The 16,243-nt window shown below is 37.9% G+C and overlaps 2 protein-coding genes across 3 annotated transcripts; both read right to left on the bottom strand.

Moving 5' to 3' along the window:
• Positions 1-560: 560 nt before the first annotated feature.
• ddost (dolichyl-diphosphooligosaccharide--protein glycosyltransferase subunit (non-catalytic)) lies at positions 561-6,128 on the bottom strand. Its single transcript, XM_079239185.1, has 11 exons — positions 5,893-6,128; positions 5,128-5,238; positions 4,958-5,044; positions 4,718-4,821; positions 4,535-4,629; positions 3,812-3,905; positions 2,809-2,957; positions 1,889-2,036; positions 1,685-1,805; positions 1,441-1,547; positions 561-1,167 (listed from the first exon to the last, which is right to left on the bottom strand). The coding sequence occupies exons 1-11, from the start codon at positions 6,125-6,127 to the stop codon at positions 1,018-1,020; spliced, it is 1,401 nt and encodes a 466-aa protein (XP_079095311.1). The 5' UTR covers position 6,128; the 3' UTR covers positions 561-1,017.
• Positions 6,129-6,828: 700 nt separating this feature from the next.
• zbtb17 (zinc finger and BTB domain containing 17) lies at positions 6,829-15,734 on the bottom strand. Of its 2 annotated transcripts, none has more exons than XM_079239889.1 (15): positions 15,621-15,734; positions 13,518-13,754; positions 13,179-13,358; positions 12,691-13,023; positions 12,511-12,600; positions 12,085-12,356; positions 11,790-11,932; positions 11,391-11,691; positions 11,166-11,253; positions 9,495-9,611; positions 9,287-9,407; positions 8,854-8,984; positions 8,440-8,703; positions 8,182-8,271; positions 6,829-8,103 (listed from the first exon to the last, which is right to left on the bottom strand). In XM_079239889.1, exons 2-15 carry the CDS (start codon positions 13,720-13,722, stop codon positions 7,676-7,678), a joined length of 2,763 nt encoding a protein of 920 aa, XP_079096015.1. In that variant the 5' UTR covers positions 13,723-13,754; positions 15,621-15,734; the 3' UTR covers positions 6,829-7,675. The 2 variants fall into 2 exon arrangements, with proteins under 2 accessions (XP_079096015.1, XP_079096014.1); XM_079239888.1 differs by having other exon boundaries at positions 15,544-15,688.
• Positions 15,735-16,243: the final 509 nt, after the last annotated feature.

Consider the following 16,243-nt stretch of genomic DNA (forward strand, 5'->3'; position numbering starts at 1 on the left):
AAACTTAGATTACTTTAGCTTATGATGTTCCAGTAAGCCTGTTTTCAAATTGGCAACATATTTATGGTTTTTATTTCTTTTAGTTTACAATTTCTTTTATTAATATGACAGATGCTAAGGCGCTACAACTGGTTAGCTAACTCCCAACTGTCAGCGGATGACGTCATATGTAGCCTCGACAGAAATGTCACCAAAAATCTTCCAGTTTTGGATTTTTTTGCGTCCAAAATACAATATAATGTAGTTATTAGGATGATTTTCCGTAATCTTAAACTTTTAAATTTGGGTTAAGCATCAAATTCTGTTTTAATGCACTCGGTGTCACATTACTCAATTAAAAAAAAAAAAGAAAAAGAAAATCATCAGACTGGAGCCCAAGTGTGACAATTTGGAGCCTTTATCCATCTGATGTCCATGTTTTTGTGAATAAAATCCCTAAATGGAGATCCAGAACAATGGATCAATACTACCTTGAGCACCATCGGTCATCAAAGCACAGTCTCTCATTTCAAACTGTTATGGGAAAAATGAATAATTATAACAGAGCCCAATGACTCCTACTGAGAGGAATGTCAACATTTTATTAAGAGGAGTCTAGTACTTGTGGAAATACAGTCTTATCAAAACAAGAAACGGTTGGTATTATTCAGTGCATATTGTTACCACAATGACATTTTCTAATCGAGAAAATGAAGGTAAATTTTAACCATTTTTCCACCATGGTGTAAGGAAACTTAGACTTTTGAGACAATTTTATCAACTTCATACAAATGCTGACTGACTGACTTTATAACATATAGACTTGTGGGTGATTTCAAAGTACATTTAAAAAAAAAAAAACTGCATTGCAGTCAGGAACCATTTTGACCCCAAAAACTTAACTGATTGAGAGCCCCAGTAAAACAACAGAAACAGTCCAAGTCCCTCTGCGAAAAGCCATCGAAACATTTCATTTTAGCTCCTCACAACTTAATTTAATCACATATTCTTGTTTTCTCTTTCCCGTGTTTGACTACATTAGTCTGACTTCTCCTTTTCTTTCATATGTAGGAAGACAACACTGAAGACAAAAAGTCCTGTCATCATGGAGAAGGCACTCGCATAGTACGGGAAGGCTGATGGGATGAAGCGTTCATACTGAGTGTGCTGCAGAGGACGCACAGATACCTGTGAAGGGGATATGAAATGATTATACAAGTTAAGTCAAGCATTATATCACTGATGTCAACTGATTATAAACCATAATCTGATTCAGCAGTAAAGTTAGCAAATGAAAGCATGCTGAAAATACTAACATGAGAATAAAGATACCTATAAAACTATTTCCCTCCTTGTTTAACATTCAGTAAATATAAAATACCAGCCGATTTAATGTGTGGTAACAATACTAGTATTTTGACCAGGGTACGACCAGTTGAAGCAAACCTAATTAAAACTTACCTGCGTGGAGGAGTAGAGGTGTGTGTATCCCAGGCGGTTGTAGTCTACCTTGAACTGGAAGACTCCATAGACATCAGGCAATTTAAACTGGACGCTGTATTTACCTCCTAGTGACAGAAAATGCAGCATTCGTCATGGTTAGAGATAATCAATCGAAAAAATATTGCAAGGGTGCTAAACATTTCAAGTGTAGACGTAAACTGTATTAAAATGCTGAATATATTCTGCAACCTGGACAACGTACCATTTTTCTTGAGATAAGTCCTGACAAAGGGATCTATCCTCACAAACTCAAGCTGAATATCATCCCCATCAAAGGGGACCCAACGGCCCTCAGACAACATTTCAATGACAATGCTGTATTCCTGTAAGGAAAAGTTTTACGGATTGAGAGACAACTCCTCATTCAAGATTTAAGAAAACATCAACGTGTCAGGAGTTCACATACCACAAGGTCCATAACGGTGTATGCTGCAGGTGGAGTGGTCTCTCCCACAGGATGATGGGTAACAGCTCCCACTCTGAGGACTCCTGCCTCTTTAAACACCCAGCGTGAAAGAGCCTCAGCCAACTCCATGTTTCCCGTCTGCTCATGCCTGACAAAGCCAACGACAACAATGGGAAGATTTTGAAAAAATGGCATAGAAAACTTAACACGACCAAACCACAGTCACTTCCCCTGTGAGAACAATTACTTTCCACACTTACATCACTAAAATATTGTAGTGCAAAACAAAGAGGCCATCAGTGGTCTGCCAAGTTATTTAAGACTCAACAATTTAGTTAAAAAGACATTTCAATATTAAATCTGAAAGAATTTAAAAATCTAATTCCTCTTGGCTTGATTAGTAGGGCTGTGACTATACGCTTTCATCCCGATTTGATTTCGTTCTTTGGGTGCCGATTCGATTTAAATTGTGATTCTCACAAAAAAAAAAAAAAAAAAAAAAGGCAAAACATTTTTGCTAGTCATTTTTCTTGATTTCAATTAGGAAAAACAACACAGTAGCCAGACCATCATTCTGCTGATATAATGCCCAAGAAGACATGTAAAAAGATCAATAAAAACAATCAAAATGACAAATTTTGTAATGGATTTTTTTTATTTGGGAAAAAAAAAAAATAAATTCTATAACAAAAAAATTTGTTTTAAAATAGTGAAGCAAAAAATCTAGATATTCAATTTTTCCCCACCCCTATTAATTAGCATATTTTGTTATCGGCAGGCTCAAGATGAAAGACTGAGGCCCCCAAGAGAAAACATTAGTTACCAGGAATGTTAATGATAACTTAACTGCCTTTTTTCTATCTTTTATTGCTGACTATTGAAGACACGATGAGGAAACAAAGATGAACAAGGAAAAGTACCTCTGGGAACCTGGTCTGGCCTTCTGCACAGCAGAATTGAAGAAAGCATCACTGAAGAAGTCCAGGGAACCGCTGAAAACCACTCTGGCATTGTTTCTGGCCTGGAGGCCGGCGATCAGCAAGGTGTTCTTTCCAACAGCATGAGGATACTGCAGTGGCACAAAACACTAGTTACTCTCTAGTTCATGTCTAGCACAGAGAATATCATGTCATGCTTTTATACTTTAGAATCGTTTGGTTTTTTTAGCTTTGAATCAGAAACAAGAAAAATTGCCGTGAAGAAAAACCAAAACCAGGACTATCAGCAGAGTCCTATTGGACATAATTCAGAAAACCAAAAATGCAAACAAAAACTGTTTATGTTTGTTATTACTCATTGGATGTCATGACACATTTATTATTATATGTATGTCCTCTAAAAAACATTTGTCAGGATTAAAATAAAAACAAACCACACAAGCATCCTCAGAAAGTCCACAAACTTAATCCAGCATGCTTTACTCACACATTCCCCTTTTATATTTCATCTGCAAATGCGACCATCCATTTAATGAAATATTTAAATTTTTTTTTTTTTTTTACAATGCCCCATCCTAACTATACATTTTTTCTCTTATTTTTACAGTTTGAACAAGGAAAAAAAAACCACTACATTTTGCAACTAGTTGAAATGTGAAGGTTAAAAAGGCTATTTAAACTGGAATCCTAAATACTTCTACACTCTTCAGATTTTCAGACCGATTTGATTCAGACCTCGAGTTTAGTGCCAAGATGTATTTTGTGCTTTGACCATGTTTTTCTTCTGCATAATCCAAGATGTCACCAGCAAAGCTATATCATTGCTAAGTTATGAAGTTACCAGAGGAATCCATGCAGACAGACTGGTTATGTGTAAAAACAAAAACATGTTGCATTGCTTGCAAACATCAGTGTTGACAGTCTGTTCTAAAGATCAAAGAAAAAAATTTAATCAGGCAATGACAGTATGATTGAGAGACGTTACCTGAGAAACTGGTCTGTCAGGGAAGTAGGAATAGGAAGTTGAAGAACCAGTAAGGATGTCCAGGACAAGAGGGTTGTCTGGATCAGCCACCATGCTGGAGGGAAAAGTTAAATGGTTTACATAGGACTATATGTTTAATCTTTAAACATCACCAGACATATTAGAAACTAGGGCTGTGGCGATATGCTTTCATCCAGATTTGATTCAGATTTGTTTTGATTGCTGATTCGATTTAAATTGCAATTCAGACAATTCCTCGATATTGATGATTTTTGTGGACTAAAAACAAAAAGAAAAAATGTAAATAACTTTTTTGCCTCGTCATTTTTCTTGATTGTAATTAGGAAAAAACAACACAGTAGCCAGACCATCATTCTGCTGATATAATGCCCAAGAAAACAAGTAAAAAGATCAATAAAAATGGTCAAAATGAAAAAAATTTTATAATGGATTTTTATTTGAAGAAAAAAAAAAAAATTTAACAAAAAAAAAAAAATTTAAACTTGAAAAGCAAAAATTCCAGATATTCAATTTTTCTATTCGATTTTACCACCCCTATTAGAAACTGTTTTCTCATAAACATGAACTTTGATCAAATTTAAACAAGCCACACAGATGGCGGACTGTTTATTTATGCTGGTAATCATGAACACTTAGCTTATATTAAAGATATGTGTGTAATACAGCAACAGTCTTGGTTTTTCTGTTGTCATTTATGCTTACCCAACACCCTTGAATAAAACAGGCTTATTGGTGGGTTTGCCAACAATGGTGGGAGCTTTTAGCAGGTTCTCTGGGTCAGCGACAATGAGGGTGTGCTGGAGACAAGAAGGATCACTGGTTAACATTGACAGCCGTCAGTCGTCACATATGGATGTGTACAACAAAGTTAGGATGAAGCTGTACCTCTCCGGGATCAGACACATCATAATTGTGGTGGTCAATGACTGCAGTCTTTTCCTCATCAAACTCAATACCACACTCACTACCCAGTTCCCTCAGAGGGTCACCTGTTTTATGAAAGATAAATGAAAGGGAATTTAAAAAAAAAGAAATATATATGTAGAGAGAAAAAGAGAGATATGGATAATAGTTTATCCTAAAAATCATATAAATCTAATAAAATGCTGATACAAATCAACTAACCAATATCTGAGCTGGCAGCGATCAGGACGTTGCCTCCACCATCAATGAAGGATGTAATAGTCTCCACATTTATATTTCCACCAAAGTCTGCAAATAACAAAACAAGAATTACTTCTCAGGACAGAAATAAAGCAATAAAAACTTAAATTTAATAATATTGTAGAATTTACCCTCAACTGATGGAGAGAAGATGATCAAGTGGTCGTAGAGGAACTGGCCATATTTGATCAATGACAGGGAAGTATCATCAGCTGTCTTGAATGTGAGGTCAAAACCACGATCTAAAAAAAAGGAAGATGTATTATTAGCAATGAAAGAACAATGATATTCTTGTTGCACATATTTTAATCTGCACAACAGCACAGATATAAAAGGATTCATGTTACAAAAACTGCATTCATTCACTATCATCACACCTGAAAAAAGAATAGTTGTACAGTTGCAAGGAAGGTTTTTGTTTTCCTATAAACTGTTTTGACTTACTATTCTTTTAAACCACTGGAAAGAATAACATATTGCCATTTTGCTTCCTAAATACAAAAGACTACTCTGTTATTATATATTATTGTAAACAAAAGATTAGATGCAGTGAAATGCTCATTATATAAAATAACGAGTTTTTTAAAAGAAAAAAAGTGCAATTAAATTTATAAATTTCATTCGAAGTAGCAGGATTGTTAGTAATGTAAGCACAGTTCAATAATTGATATCTACAGGGATTTATCGCAGACAGGTGGCATATTTAACAAATTGCATGTTTAACGAAACACAAGACAGCTAAGCTAATGTTAGCAGCGCTGCACAATGTCCATCAGTTCGCTTCGAATAGTTTTAAATAAGCTGACAGAAACCTGAAACATCGGCCAAGAGTGTGGTCATTAATTACATTTCTCACAGCAGATAATGTAAGGAAATAAAACTTTTATTTTACTGACCTGCAAGACTGCGGAAGAAGATTGAATGGGTGTCTTTGATGTTGAGGTTGTCTAGCAGCACCAACGTCTTACCGTCAGCCAGAGCACAATGCAGCATGGAGGCTAACACGAACATTGACAGAACAGTGCTGTCCAAAAGCTTGAGCCGCTTGGAAACTTTCATTCTGGTTCGCTGTTGCGAGGATAATAAAAAATCTGACCGGTCTATCTGCACGACTTCTGTCAAGGCCGCCATTTTCCTGCAGAAGGCGACGTCAGCGTTAGCAGCAGCCGAGTCAACTCTGACCCCGAGATCCAACCAATCACAAACAGGAACGCGTCGCCTTGACTGCAACTCAACCAATGGGAGGAAGGCTTTGTTGTTGCACTGTCACCCAGTAAAAGAGAGGAGCTGACATAAATATGCCTTTTTTATGGAATAGTAATTACTAAGATAATTCCATATCTTCATTATAACACGTTATTCCGTGTAAAAATCTATGTAAATCCTAACCCGTGACTTAGGACAGCCTTTGATGCATGATTTGTCATGTTAAGTGTTGTATATTTTCTTTGTATTTCTGCAATGAATCTTTCAAGACTCCATGATGTGATACACACAGTATCAGGGCCGGATTAAAAGTGCACAGGCCCCTGGGCCCAAAGTGTTCCAGGGGGCCCCTTCCCTACTACAAGATTTTGAAAATTGTGAATGACACACTGTGAAACATTTCAAACATCTCTCAACCAATGGTACCAATAGCAAGACACTAGACACTGTGGTGTAACTATCTGTGGCTTTTATGTACATTTTGTTTCATCTCCAAACTGCTGGTGTTCGCCGCACATGGGCCCCAAGTCAGCGTGGGCCCCTGGGCCTGTGCCCATAATCTCTATTGCACAGTATGCTAACATGTCATAACAATATCACAACATCACAAGGCAAGGTGTGTGAGACTGCTATGGTTCTTTAATGAGCTGATGTGAGCTACAAGTCAGTTAGCAAGGTTGAGTAAGCAAGGTTACAGATCTGTAAGTAGGCTACAGCTTTTTGCAGATAATATAAACAGAGGGAGTAACAACCAACAAAAACACAGTGGTGAAAGAAAAATTTCTTCAATCAATACACATTTGAGAATTGCCCTCACCACTTATATTTATCTTTTGTCTGGTGTATTAAGACTTTTTTTTAGAAGACACGTATAGTATATACAAACATTAAATAAGTATGGAATTGCAATATTCGCCCAGAACACAAAATGGTGAGAATTAACCTCTACAGAAACTTATCTGTAATGTAAAACTTTAGTACCCCTACTCAAGGCTGATAAAGTTAATCCACATAAAATACTTTATACTAAGCGCAAATAAATATTGAGGTTTATCCTAGGAAAATCTTCAACCAGTGAAATGGAAAAATATGTCTTTATCTTTATCATATAAGACTTGGGATTTACATGTTTTCATGAAGGGATAAAGCACAACCCTACATTTCTGTTCAAAAATAAACAAACTATACAAATTTGTATATTTATCTCTGAAAAGTATCCTTAGCAACCCTTTCATAAAATAACTTGATCTTACTGTGTTGTAAAAACCACAGCAAAAACATGATTTCAGATTAATAAATCTCAATAGTCATATTATTTAACAAATTAGTTTTATGAATCCAGTTTGTTTTTTTAACAGCGAAGTTTGCTGAAGAAAAGCCCCATCTGCTGACCTTATACGTTGCATTTCCTTCTTCTGCATTAATAGGTTTGTCATAACCAGCAACATTTCATACGTTCATGAAGCTGCTTCACTAAGCCTGACTCTCACATTCCATGGTCTCTTCCTTTTCCTCTTCTAAACCCTTCCCATCTTTTGGGTGCTCAGTGTGTGTTTCCACCTGTCCTTCCTCCATCCCCTCCTCCACCGGAGTTATGGCCTCAGACTCTTGCGGTTCTTGTGTCTCTCCAACAATCCCCGTTTCTGATTTTCTTTCTTCGTCCTCCGTACGGAACATTAACTCTCCTTCCGGGATGACCTGTTCGGCCGTGGGTTGCCATGTTGTAACAGAGTCGCCGTCAGTGGTGGTGGCGGCTGCAGTGTACTGGTAGAAGTCAGAATCTGCCTGAAACATGACCAATGCTTGAGCCGTGTGGATGCGCACATGCTGAGCTAAGGAGCTTGCGTCGAGGAATTTATCACCACAGGAATCACAAGCATACAAGATCTGAGTGTTTGGGTCTGTGAACAGAAGAAGAGTTGACAAAGTAAGCCATTCAAAAGTCCAATCGACCTTGCACACTAGCTTTGCAATCTAACCTGCTTCTTGCACTTTCTCCACTGCTTTGGTGATTTCAGCTTTCAAAGCTTCGGTCTCATCTGCAGACACCGAGGCAGCCACTGGAACAACTGTTGAGCAACACATAGAAATAGACCTTCAACAGTCTGATCTATTTAATTGGTTCATTGTCTACAAAGGATGCTGGAGCTGTCTGTTATGAGGATATGGCTGACAGCGTTGACAATTTTTCCCAAAAAAACCCCACAGAAACAGGCCTCAAAATGAAGGTATCCGACCTGTGAGCTGAGCTACAGCACTGGCTGCTAGGGCCTCTGTTGCTAGGGTGACGATGTCCTCTGTGGTGACAGTGACTATTTTGATCTCGCTGTCGGAAGACGCTGTCCCCGCACACTCGTCACTCCCTTCTTCTATGTTTCCTCCGGCAATTACCAGCCGTTTCATGCCGGCCTTGCCCTGGTGGACAGTCTTGACGTGAGAGCGCAAGTTGTCCACTCGGTTGAATCCCCGACCGCATTTATCACATAGGAAAGGTTTCTCCCCTGAAACAACAAGATGGAGGAATTTTATGAGCCCCGTTGGATGCAGATGTGGTAGAAGAAGCCTCACTAATTAACAGCCTCAAGTTATTTAAGATATTTCCTCCACTACACTATAGCCTCATAACTATTTCAGACAATGTTTTTCCTTACCTGTGTGAATGATGATATGCTTTGACAGGTCTCCCACGTTGACAAATGCTTTGTTGCACATTTGACACTTGTGTGGCCGCACATTATCGTGATGCCGAATGTGATTGGCTAACTGACTTGACTGCACAAATCTGCTCAGAAGAATATAAAGGAAAGTGAATTTGATCCATAAGATCCATCTGGGTAGCATTCAGTAGACCACTGATTTGTGGGTATCTTGGATTTAAAATCACCTAAAGGTAATGCAGTTATAACTATTAAATCATCATAGTCTGTGAAGCCAGTTTTACTACAAGACAAAAATTTAACCAACATCTGTTCTTTCCCTGATATATTTCTGTTTAAGATAAGATTAGATTCTGTTTGCCAGAAACAAGCTAGTTTGAAGCGTGAACCTATAATTGCTGTATCTGCTTTGTCTCGTCTGGCTGACCTTTTGCCACAGCGATCGCAGACGTAGGGCTTCTCTCCAGTGTGCTGGCGAACATGGGCGATGAGGGAGCTGGCCTGGGTGAAAGCTTTTCCACAGACAAGACAGACACAGGGCTTCTCTCCTGTAACATGAATTACCATCTAATCATTGAGGGAAGAAAATAATAATCTGTGGTTTCAATCTGAAAAAGGAGAATGTGCTGCTGTACCTGTATGGATGCGCTCATGCCGCTGCAGAGCTCCAGGGTCACTAAAAGCCCTCTGGCAGTGTGCGCAGACGTATGGTTTCTCCCCACTATGAACCCGCAGGTGTCTTTTCAGATTTCCTAAAAAAGAGGCACCGACACACAAATCACTTTTACTGTACTCATTGTGATGGACTCATATGTTTGTGTATTGGTATATTGAAATTTAATATTTTAGTATGTATGATAACATTATAATTCATTATAAATGTTACAGAGTTTTAATGAACAATGCGCTACGGAGTGCTGTTCTTCACCAAGTGGATTAAAACCATGAAATGCATGAGTCCAAGTTGTTTATTCTGCTTATACTATGGTCCCACACGGTAAACAATTTATAAAAAAATGTTTCATTTTTCTAAAAAAACAAAACAAAACAAAACAAAAACCTGATACACATGCTGAAGTACAGGAACTATTTTATGTTGGCCTCAACGTATTTTTTCATGCTAAACAAAAGTTCTCAGCTGGTTCAGATCACATGTCAAAAGCTGATGTACCAGTTGATTAACATGTTGCTATGGTGATGGCAACAAATGAGTGGTACAACAGTGATATAATTTGCCAAACTGCTTGTGCATTTAAACAAATATAATGTATACCAATTGGTAGTACAATTCCCCCTGACCCTGGTGTAAATCTGCATAAATAAAGAGTTTTAAACAAAACATCTAGCAGATGTAAAAACTGCATTATGGAAGAATCATTTTATTTTTTAGCACTTATAATTCATCCTTCGCCACATTAAGAATTTAGCTACAGAATACCAGAAAAAGAAAGCATCTTCATACAAGTGCCACAGGAAAACACAGGCAGAAAGATTCATTTCTCAATTATGTTAACTTGAATATTCAGGCACAGCAGAAGATGTGCCCTTTTCTATTTGAATAAAACTAAATCCAATAGAACCTCATTTATTCAGGCATTGTGATGATAGTATCACATGCTGGCCCTCCATCTGTCCTAGGAAGGCTTGCCATTATATATTGAACAAATAATACCAATTTATGGTTGCAAATCTAGAGAAATGCCAAAATATCTGTTCATGACAAAGTCAGCTTTACATAAGGCAGAAAATACGGCAACAAAACTTTGGGATGTACAAAAGAAAATCCTCAAATGAGCCACAAACTTTTTGCCTTTCCAATAATAATTAACTAAAAACGACAAAACAAACAGTTTTAAGTTAATCATCTACTTGCCAAATAATTATTTAATCTTCAGAAAGATTAACTATTGCAACTATTGCATGACTACAGACCCAACGACTGAGTTAGAGTAAACAGATAAACGTATCTGACACATTAAAGAATTGAACAAAGATTCGTTTAATTTACTTTGCTCCATTCTTTTTATAATCTGTACAAAACCTTTTTTTTTTTTTTAAATTTACCTGGGTACCCTGTATATATCAGAATACAAGTCTCCTTTATATACCAACAGATCTGTCCCCAGTAGTTCATTCTGCAGTCAATGCAGGTTTTCTTTTCTCTGAGGCATCTACAAGCCACCAGGACATATCTTCAAAAATATCAGTTTTACTCATATAGAATATAAAAAGTCTAAAATCCTTTGAATCTGAATATTTAAAGTCCTTACGTGCATAAGAAAGAAAAGCAGACACACTTATTTTACCTGAAGTGGTAAACTGCTTGCCACATTCCTTGCACTTGAGCGGCCCATCGGCAATATGAATTTTCAGGTGTGCCTTTAGATTCCCCAGCTTGCAAAATAACAAAACAAAAATACTGGATGACACTTCTTTTTTAATTAAATATTACAGTACAACCAGTTGTACAAATACTTGGTAAAGAAAAAAGGGATCCTCTTATAGTGAAACCTCTCTGAACACAATGTTACCTGGTTGAAGCGTTTGTCGCAGTGTGGACACTTGTTGCCCTTCTCTGTGTCATGAGTCTCCAGATGTCGCATCTTAGCCGTGGGGTCGGAGAAAGCCTTTTCACAGTAGTCACAGTGGTACGGCTTCTCGCCGCTATGCACCAGCTGGTGGCGTTTCAGATTGCCTGACGTCGTGAAAAGCTTGCCACAGACTTCACAGCTGTACCGTGCTTCGCCTGTGTGGCGTTTGCGGTGCAAGTTGAGCAGGCTGATCTGCCTGTAGCTCTTCCCACATGTAGAGCAGCAGTATGGCTTCAGAGGGCTGGGAGGTACAAACATCTCAGTTAAAGACACAAACCTGGCTGAGCTCAGAGAGAAGCTGTGAATACAAATAAAATGGGAATAAAATATGTACTTCACCTGTGTGTTTTCTCGTGGGCTTTGCAAGCTGCAGGGTCAGAAAAAGCCTTGCTGCAGTCCCTGCAGCTGAACGGCTTCTCTCCTGTGTGAATGCGCATATGCCTTTTGAAATTCCCTGTGTGGGTGAACTTCTTCCCACAGTCCTGGAGAGGAAATGTGTCATGTAGCTTGAGCAGACAAAACATTGAAACAAATATCTGCATGCAAAAAAAAATTTATATTTGCACTAAACTTTCTTTAGTTTGACAAACATTTCTGATGCTTCCGCCACCGTCAACACACTGACACATCTTACCTCACATTTATGGGTCACAGAGCTGTAAGGCTTCGATTCAGATCGGCCGCTCATCGATGCCGACTGGGCTTGTCTTCCATCTTTGTCGCTCATGTCTTCTTCTTGGTAGTCGTCATCATCATCATCATCATCTTCATCTTCATCTTCAGCATCAGCCTCCAAATCATCCCCGTCTCTGGAATCGTCTTTCTGTCCCGTTGCTGCCTCTTCTGGCTCCACAAGCTTCTTCTCAGGTTTTCTCTTTGATGGCCCTTCATCCTCCGAGTCATTTTCTGTAAAGACAATGATGGAAAACACCTGAAGAAGACTGAATGTCACGAGCTTAAAGTGGAAATAGCAATAAAAGGTAAAGTCAAAGCAGGCTGGAGATGATTTCTTTACACTGTTTACACTTTTTGTCATCTCTTGCATTAAATGGGTGCTCACCAGTTGGAAAGTTTCGTCGAGGAGGCTTTCTGATTCTTCTCCCTCGGGAGCTCATGTAAGTCGAGCTCCTTGAAGATTTCAGCTCCGATTCTGTGAATAAATATTAAATATCAAACTACTTATTTGCCTCTGGCATTATGTTGCCCTTCAAAACTGTATACTGTATAAATATGCATTTACTGGGCGTGTAATCGGCATCAGACGGGTCATCCTGAAATCCAGTTGCATCACGCGCAGCACTTTCATCCTCCTTCTTTGGTGGTAATTTCTTTTGAGCAGAAAGCAGAGTGGTTTTGGGGGGTCTTCTACGGCCTGGGTGTGTTCCAGTGGGATTGGGCTGAGAAGCGTTTTGTTGTGTTTCAGCAGAGATGTTTTTATTTAAACCATCTTGACTTTGTGAAGTCTCGTGATCTTCTACAGGAATGGCAGGAGGGCACTCCTCTGCTTGTGCTGCCACTGCGGATAGATCATTTTCAGTATCCACCTTCTGTTCTCTTTCCACTGTTTTTGCATCTGGTTTGTTGTTGAAAGAGGGAAAGAAATATTATGGGCGCATGAAGAAAAATATCAAGATGAATTATATTCTCGTTACGAGAACTAACTTGCATGGGTATTCACTGAAGGACTACACTGCACAAAGGCTGTAAAGATATTCAGACTTGACTCACTGTCTGCAAAATCCACTGTGATGACAGGTGGGGCAGGATTTGACATTGACTGGTATGCAGAGCATGCATTGATAATTTCTTGCATCTGAAGAAAGTGGGCAACCGACAGAACATCTTCTACGTTCTGTAGGCTTAGACTCAGCTTGGCAGTGTACATAAAATCCAGGACTTGACCCAATCCTGCAATAAGACCACCGAAAACAACCAACTTAGTTACACAGTCAGAGGAGTACACTCACTAATCTCAAGTGAGGCATTTTGATGTGCAAAGTCTGAGCAGTAATTGGTGAAAATTAATACAGGTCAATAGAGATATTCCACTGCCTTGCTTTAATCCACCTGCAGCATTACTAATGTCCAGATGTACCACATCCTTCTGGTCCAAGAAGAGGGTTCTGAAGTATACACTGCAGGCTGCCAGCACAGCTTTGTGGGCCTTGAAGTCCACCCCATCCACAACAAAGGTGCAGTCACACAGCAGGCCCTGTTTGCGTTGTCGGTTCAGCTGCTCCAGAACCTCTGCACTGTGCCATGGGAACTCCATCTTCCTGAAGGGTCAGAGCTAGCAGGTACAGCCTGGGTGGATTACAGTAGAAACAAATTATTCCTTATAGGCACCATTTCCAAAGTCCACACTTGACTGGGATTAAAGCCTTGCTATTCCCTTTGCTTGAAATCAGTTCAAAACCACATGAGTCTTAGGCAGCTGAACATACTAGAATTTAAAGCATGTGACGACATGGTAAACACAAAATCATGCAACTGCTTTATTTGATTTAATCTGGCCAAGTGATATTAATATATTAATGAAGAAAAATAACATAATCTTGCAGTTTTATTATTTTGTAAGTTGATAAATTGTGATGCTGTCCATCATCTGTAGGATGCTCCTGTAAAGTTCTCCTCATTCTCGAAGCAAGAACGTAATTTTAGGGTATTTATTCGGTCATTAAAGTGAAAGAACAAAAACTCTCTGCCGTATATCTAAATATGCCTTTATAACACCACTGCAACACGTTTGGTATTTATTTATGTGTATTCCTTAGGTGCCTCTTTATATATAAAAAAAACAAAAAAAACCTCCCAGTTAAGTGAATGTCAATGTTAAACTAAACCATGAAACCTTACAGAATGGTACATGAAACAGGACTGAATTTTGATTAAAACATACAGCATGATGTATAAACATTTCAGCACCATGGACAAGCCCATTGCAACGTGATACGAAATGTTGGCTTTTACTATCTTAAAAATAAAAAATGCATAGCTACAGTCATTTTTTAGCAGTATTTCCTCTCACAAAGAAGAATATTTGCTTCGCTGGGTACAGTTTTTAAGTTAATGTGAAGAGGGGTCTGTGACATCTACAGTTGGGCTCATATTTATTTATACCCTTTCATTAAAGAAGGAAAAAAACAACTGCCTGTAAAATAAGCTGAAATTGACTAAAGTAATAATAAATAAAAGTTTTATGAAAATTATTACATTATTTTTTAATTGTGGTTCAATAGAAATATTTTTTAAAAGTAAACAAATAAGATAATTTATTACAAATTACATCAGTCATCAACTAATATTTTGTTGAACAATCCTTTAATGTTTCTGCTCCAGTCAGGTGTTTTCTGTTCCTCTCAGTGAGACTTCTGGAACTGTTGACAAGTATTTTGTCCCACTGTTCAACAGAAAAGTGCTCTAATTTGTCCGGGACCAATTTGTTTGTTTTTTTCTTTCTTCAACTACATTAAATGAACAAACAGTATCTTGTATTACTAAATTATATTTTTTGCTAATTTTTAGTTATTGTTCCTTTTTTTAAGGCTTCAGTTATTTGAGTGACTGTTGTAAATTCAGCCTTTTCTTTAATGAAAGGGTATGAATACATATGAGCACAACTGTAGTTGGAATTTGCTTAAATTCTTTTAGCATAAAAAATATATATATATATATACACAAAACAGACCACATTTTAGCCCAAACCCAAACTACAATCACAAACAAACATAATTTTAAATGTACCACATGCTAAAGTCAATGCACCGTAATGGAGAGAAGTGTAAGGCTGGCAGACTAATCTTTGAGAGGAGACAACTTAATAACATTTCTCTGTTTTCATGTTGTTACGTGTTAACTTGAGTTTCTTTACTGACAGACACGTTTGACGGTGCAATGCATCGATTACAATTCCTCCATCCTTGTAGCTTTGTTATCAGGGATTAATTTAGCGTGCCTACACGTATGTGGTGAGTGGACAAGATGGTGGAGCGACGAGTCCGGCCTGTCTTCGTCTCTTGTTGTTTTCCTCGTGTTGCTACCTCACTCTTTTCACTGCAAGCGCCATATTTACAGAAAGTAACCCCAGAATTACCTCTTTGTCCTTGAGCTCCCGCTTCGAGATCGCACTTTCTGTAGTGCGAGGAGTTTCGTAGTTTCTAAGTCACTTACGAAAAACGAATCCAATCGAGTTTTTCGGTGATCGATCCTGCCCGTTGACTCCATCCACCGCCATCTTCCTCTCTCTGATCGATTGATAGGGACCGGCGGCCGGATGTGTTTAAGGAGCAGGCGCGGTGTGACCGCGAGTAGTGCTGGGCATGACCACAAGGTGGCGCAAGAGGTCCACATTAGTGATAAGATATTTCCAGTGAGGTTACTACAAATACTGTCAACGGTTTTAATTCAACCAAATTTACTGTAATAAGACTATTTATTTAATATATTAAATTAAAAATATTTTTTTAACCAAATCCTACATGTTGACCTGATTAATTATTGTTACACATCATAGTAAAAAGTAATACAATTGGAATTAGATTAAGTTAGGCTAGTAAATTACTTAAATAGCATGAATGCAAAAAAAAATAAATAAAAATGTCAAAACATAACAGGGAAAAAAAAAAAATTACAAATAAAAAGTTTTTTAAAATAAAAAAGAAATTAAAATAATAAAAAAATTAAACAAAAACAAAGACTTTAAACAATAATACTGCTTCTCCCCGAGCAGTCTGTATATTTTATCCAAATACATGGCATAAAACAAAACAAACGGGGTTTTTTTTTTTTTTGTT

This window comes from Telmatherina bonti (genome assembly GCF_933228915.1).
Source record: "Telmatherina bonti genome assembly, chromosome: 4".
Taxonomy (NCBI): domain Eukaryota; kingdom Metazoa; phylum Chordata; class Actinopteri; order Atheriniformes; family Telmatherinidae; genus Telmatherina; species Telmatherina bonti.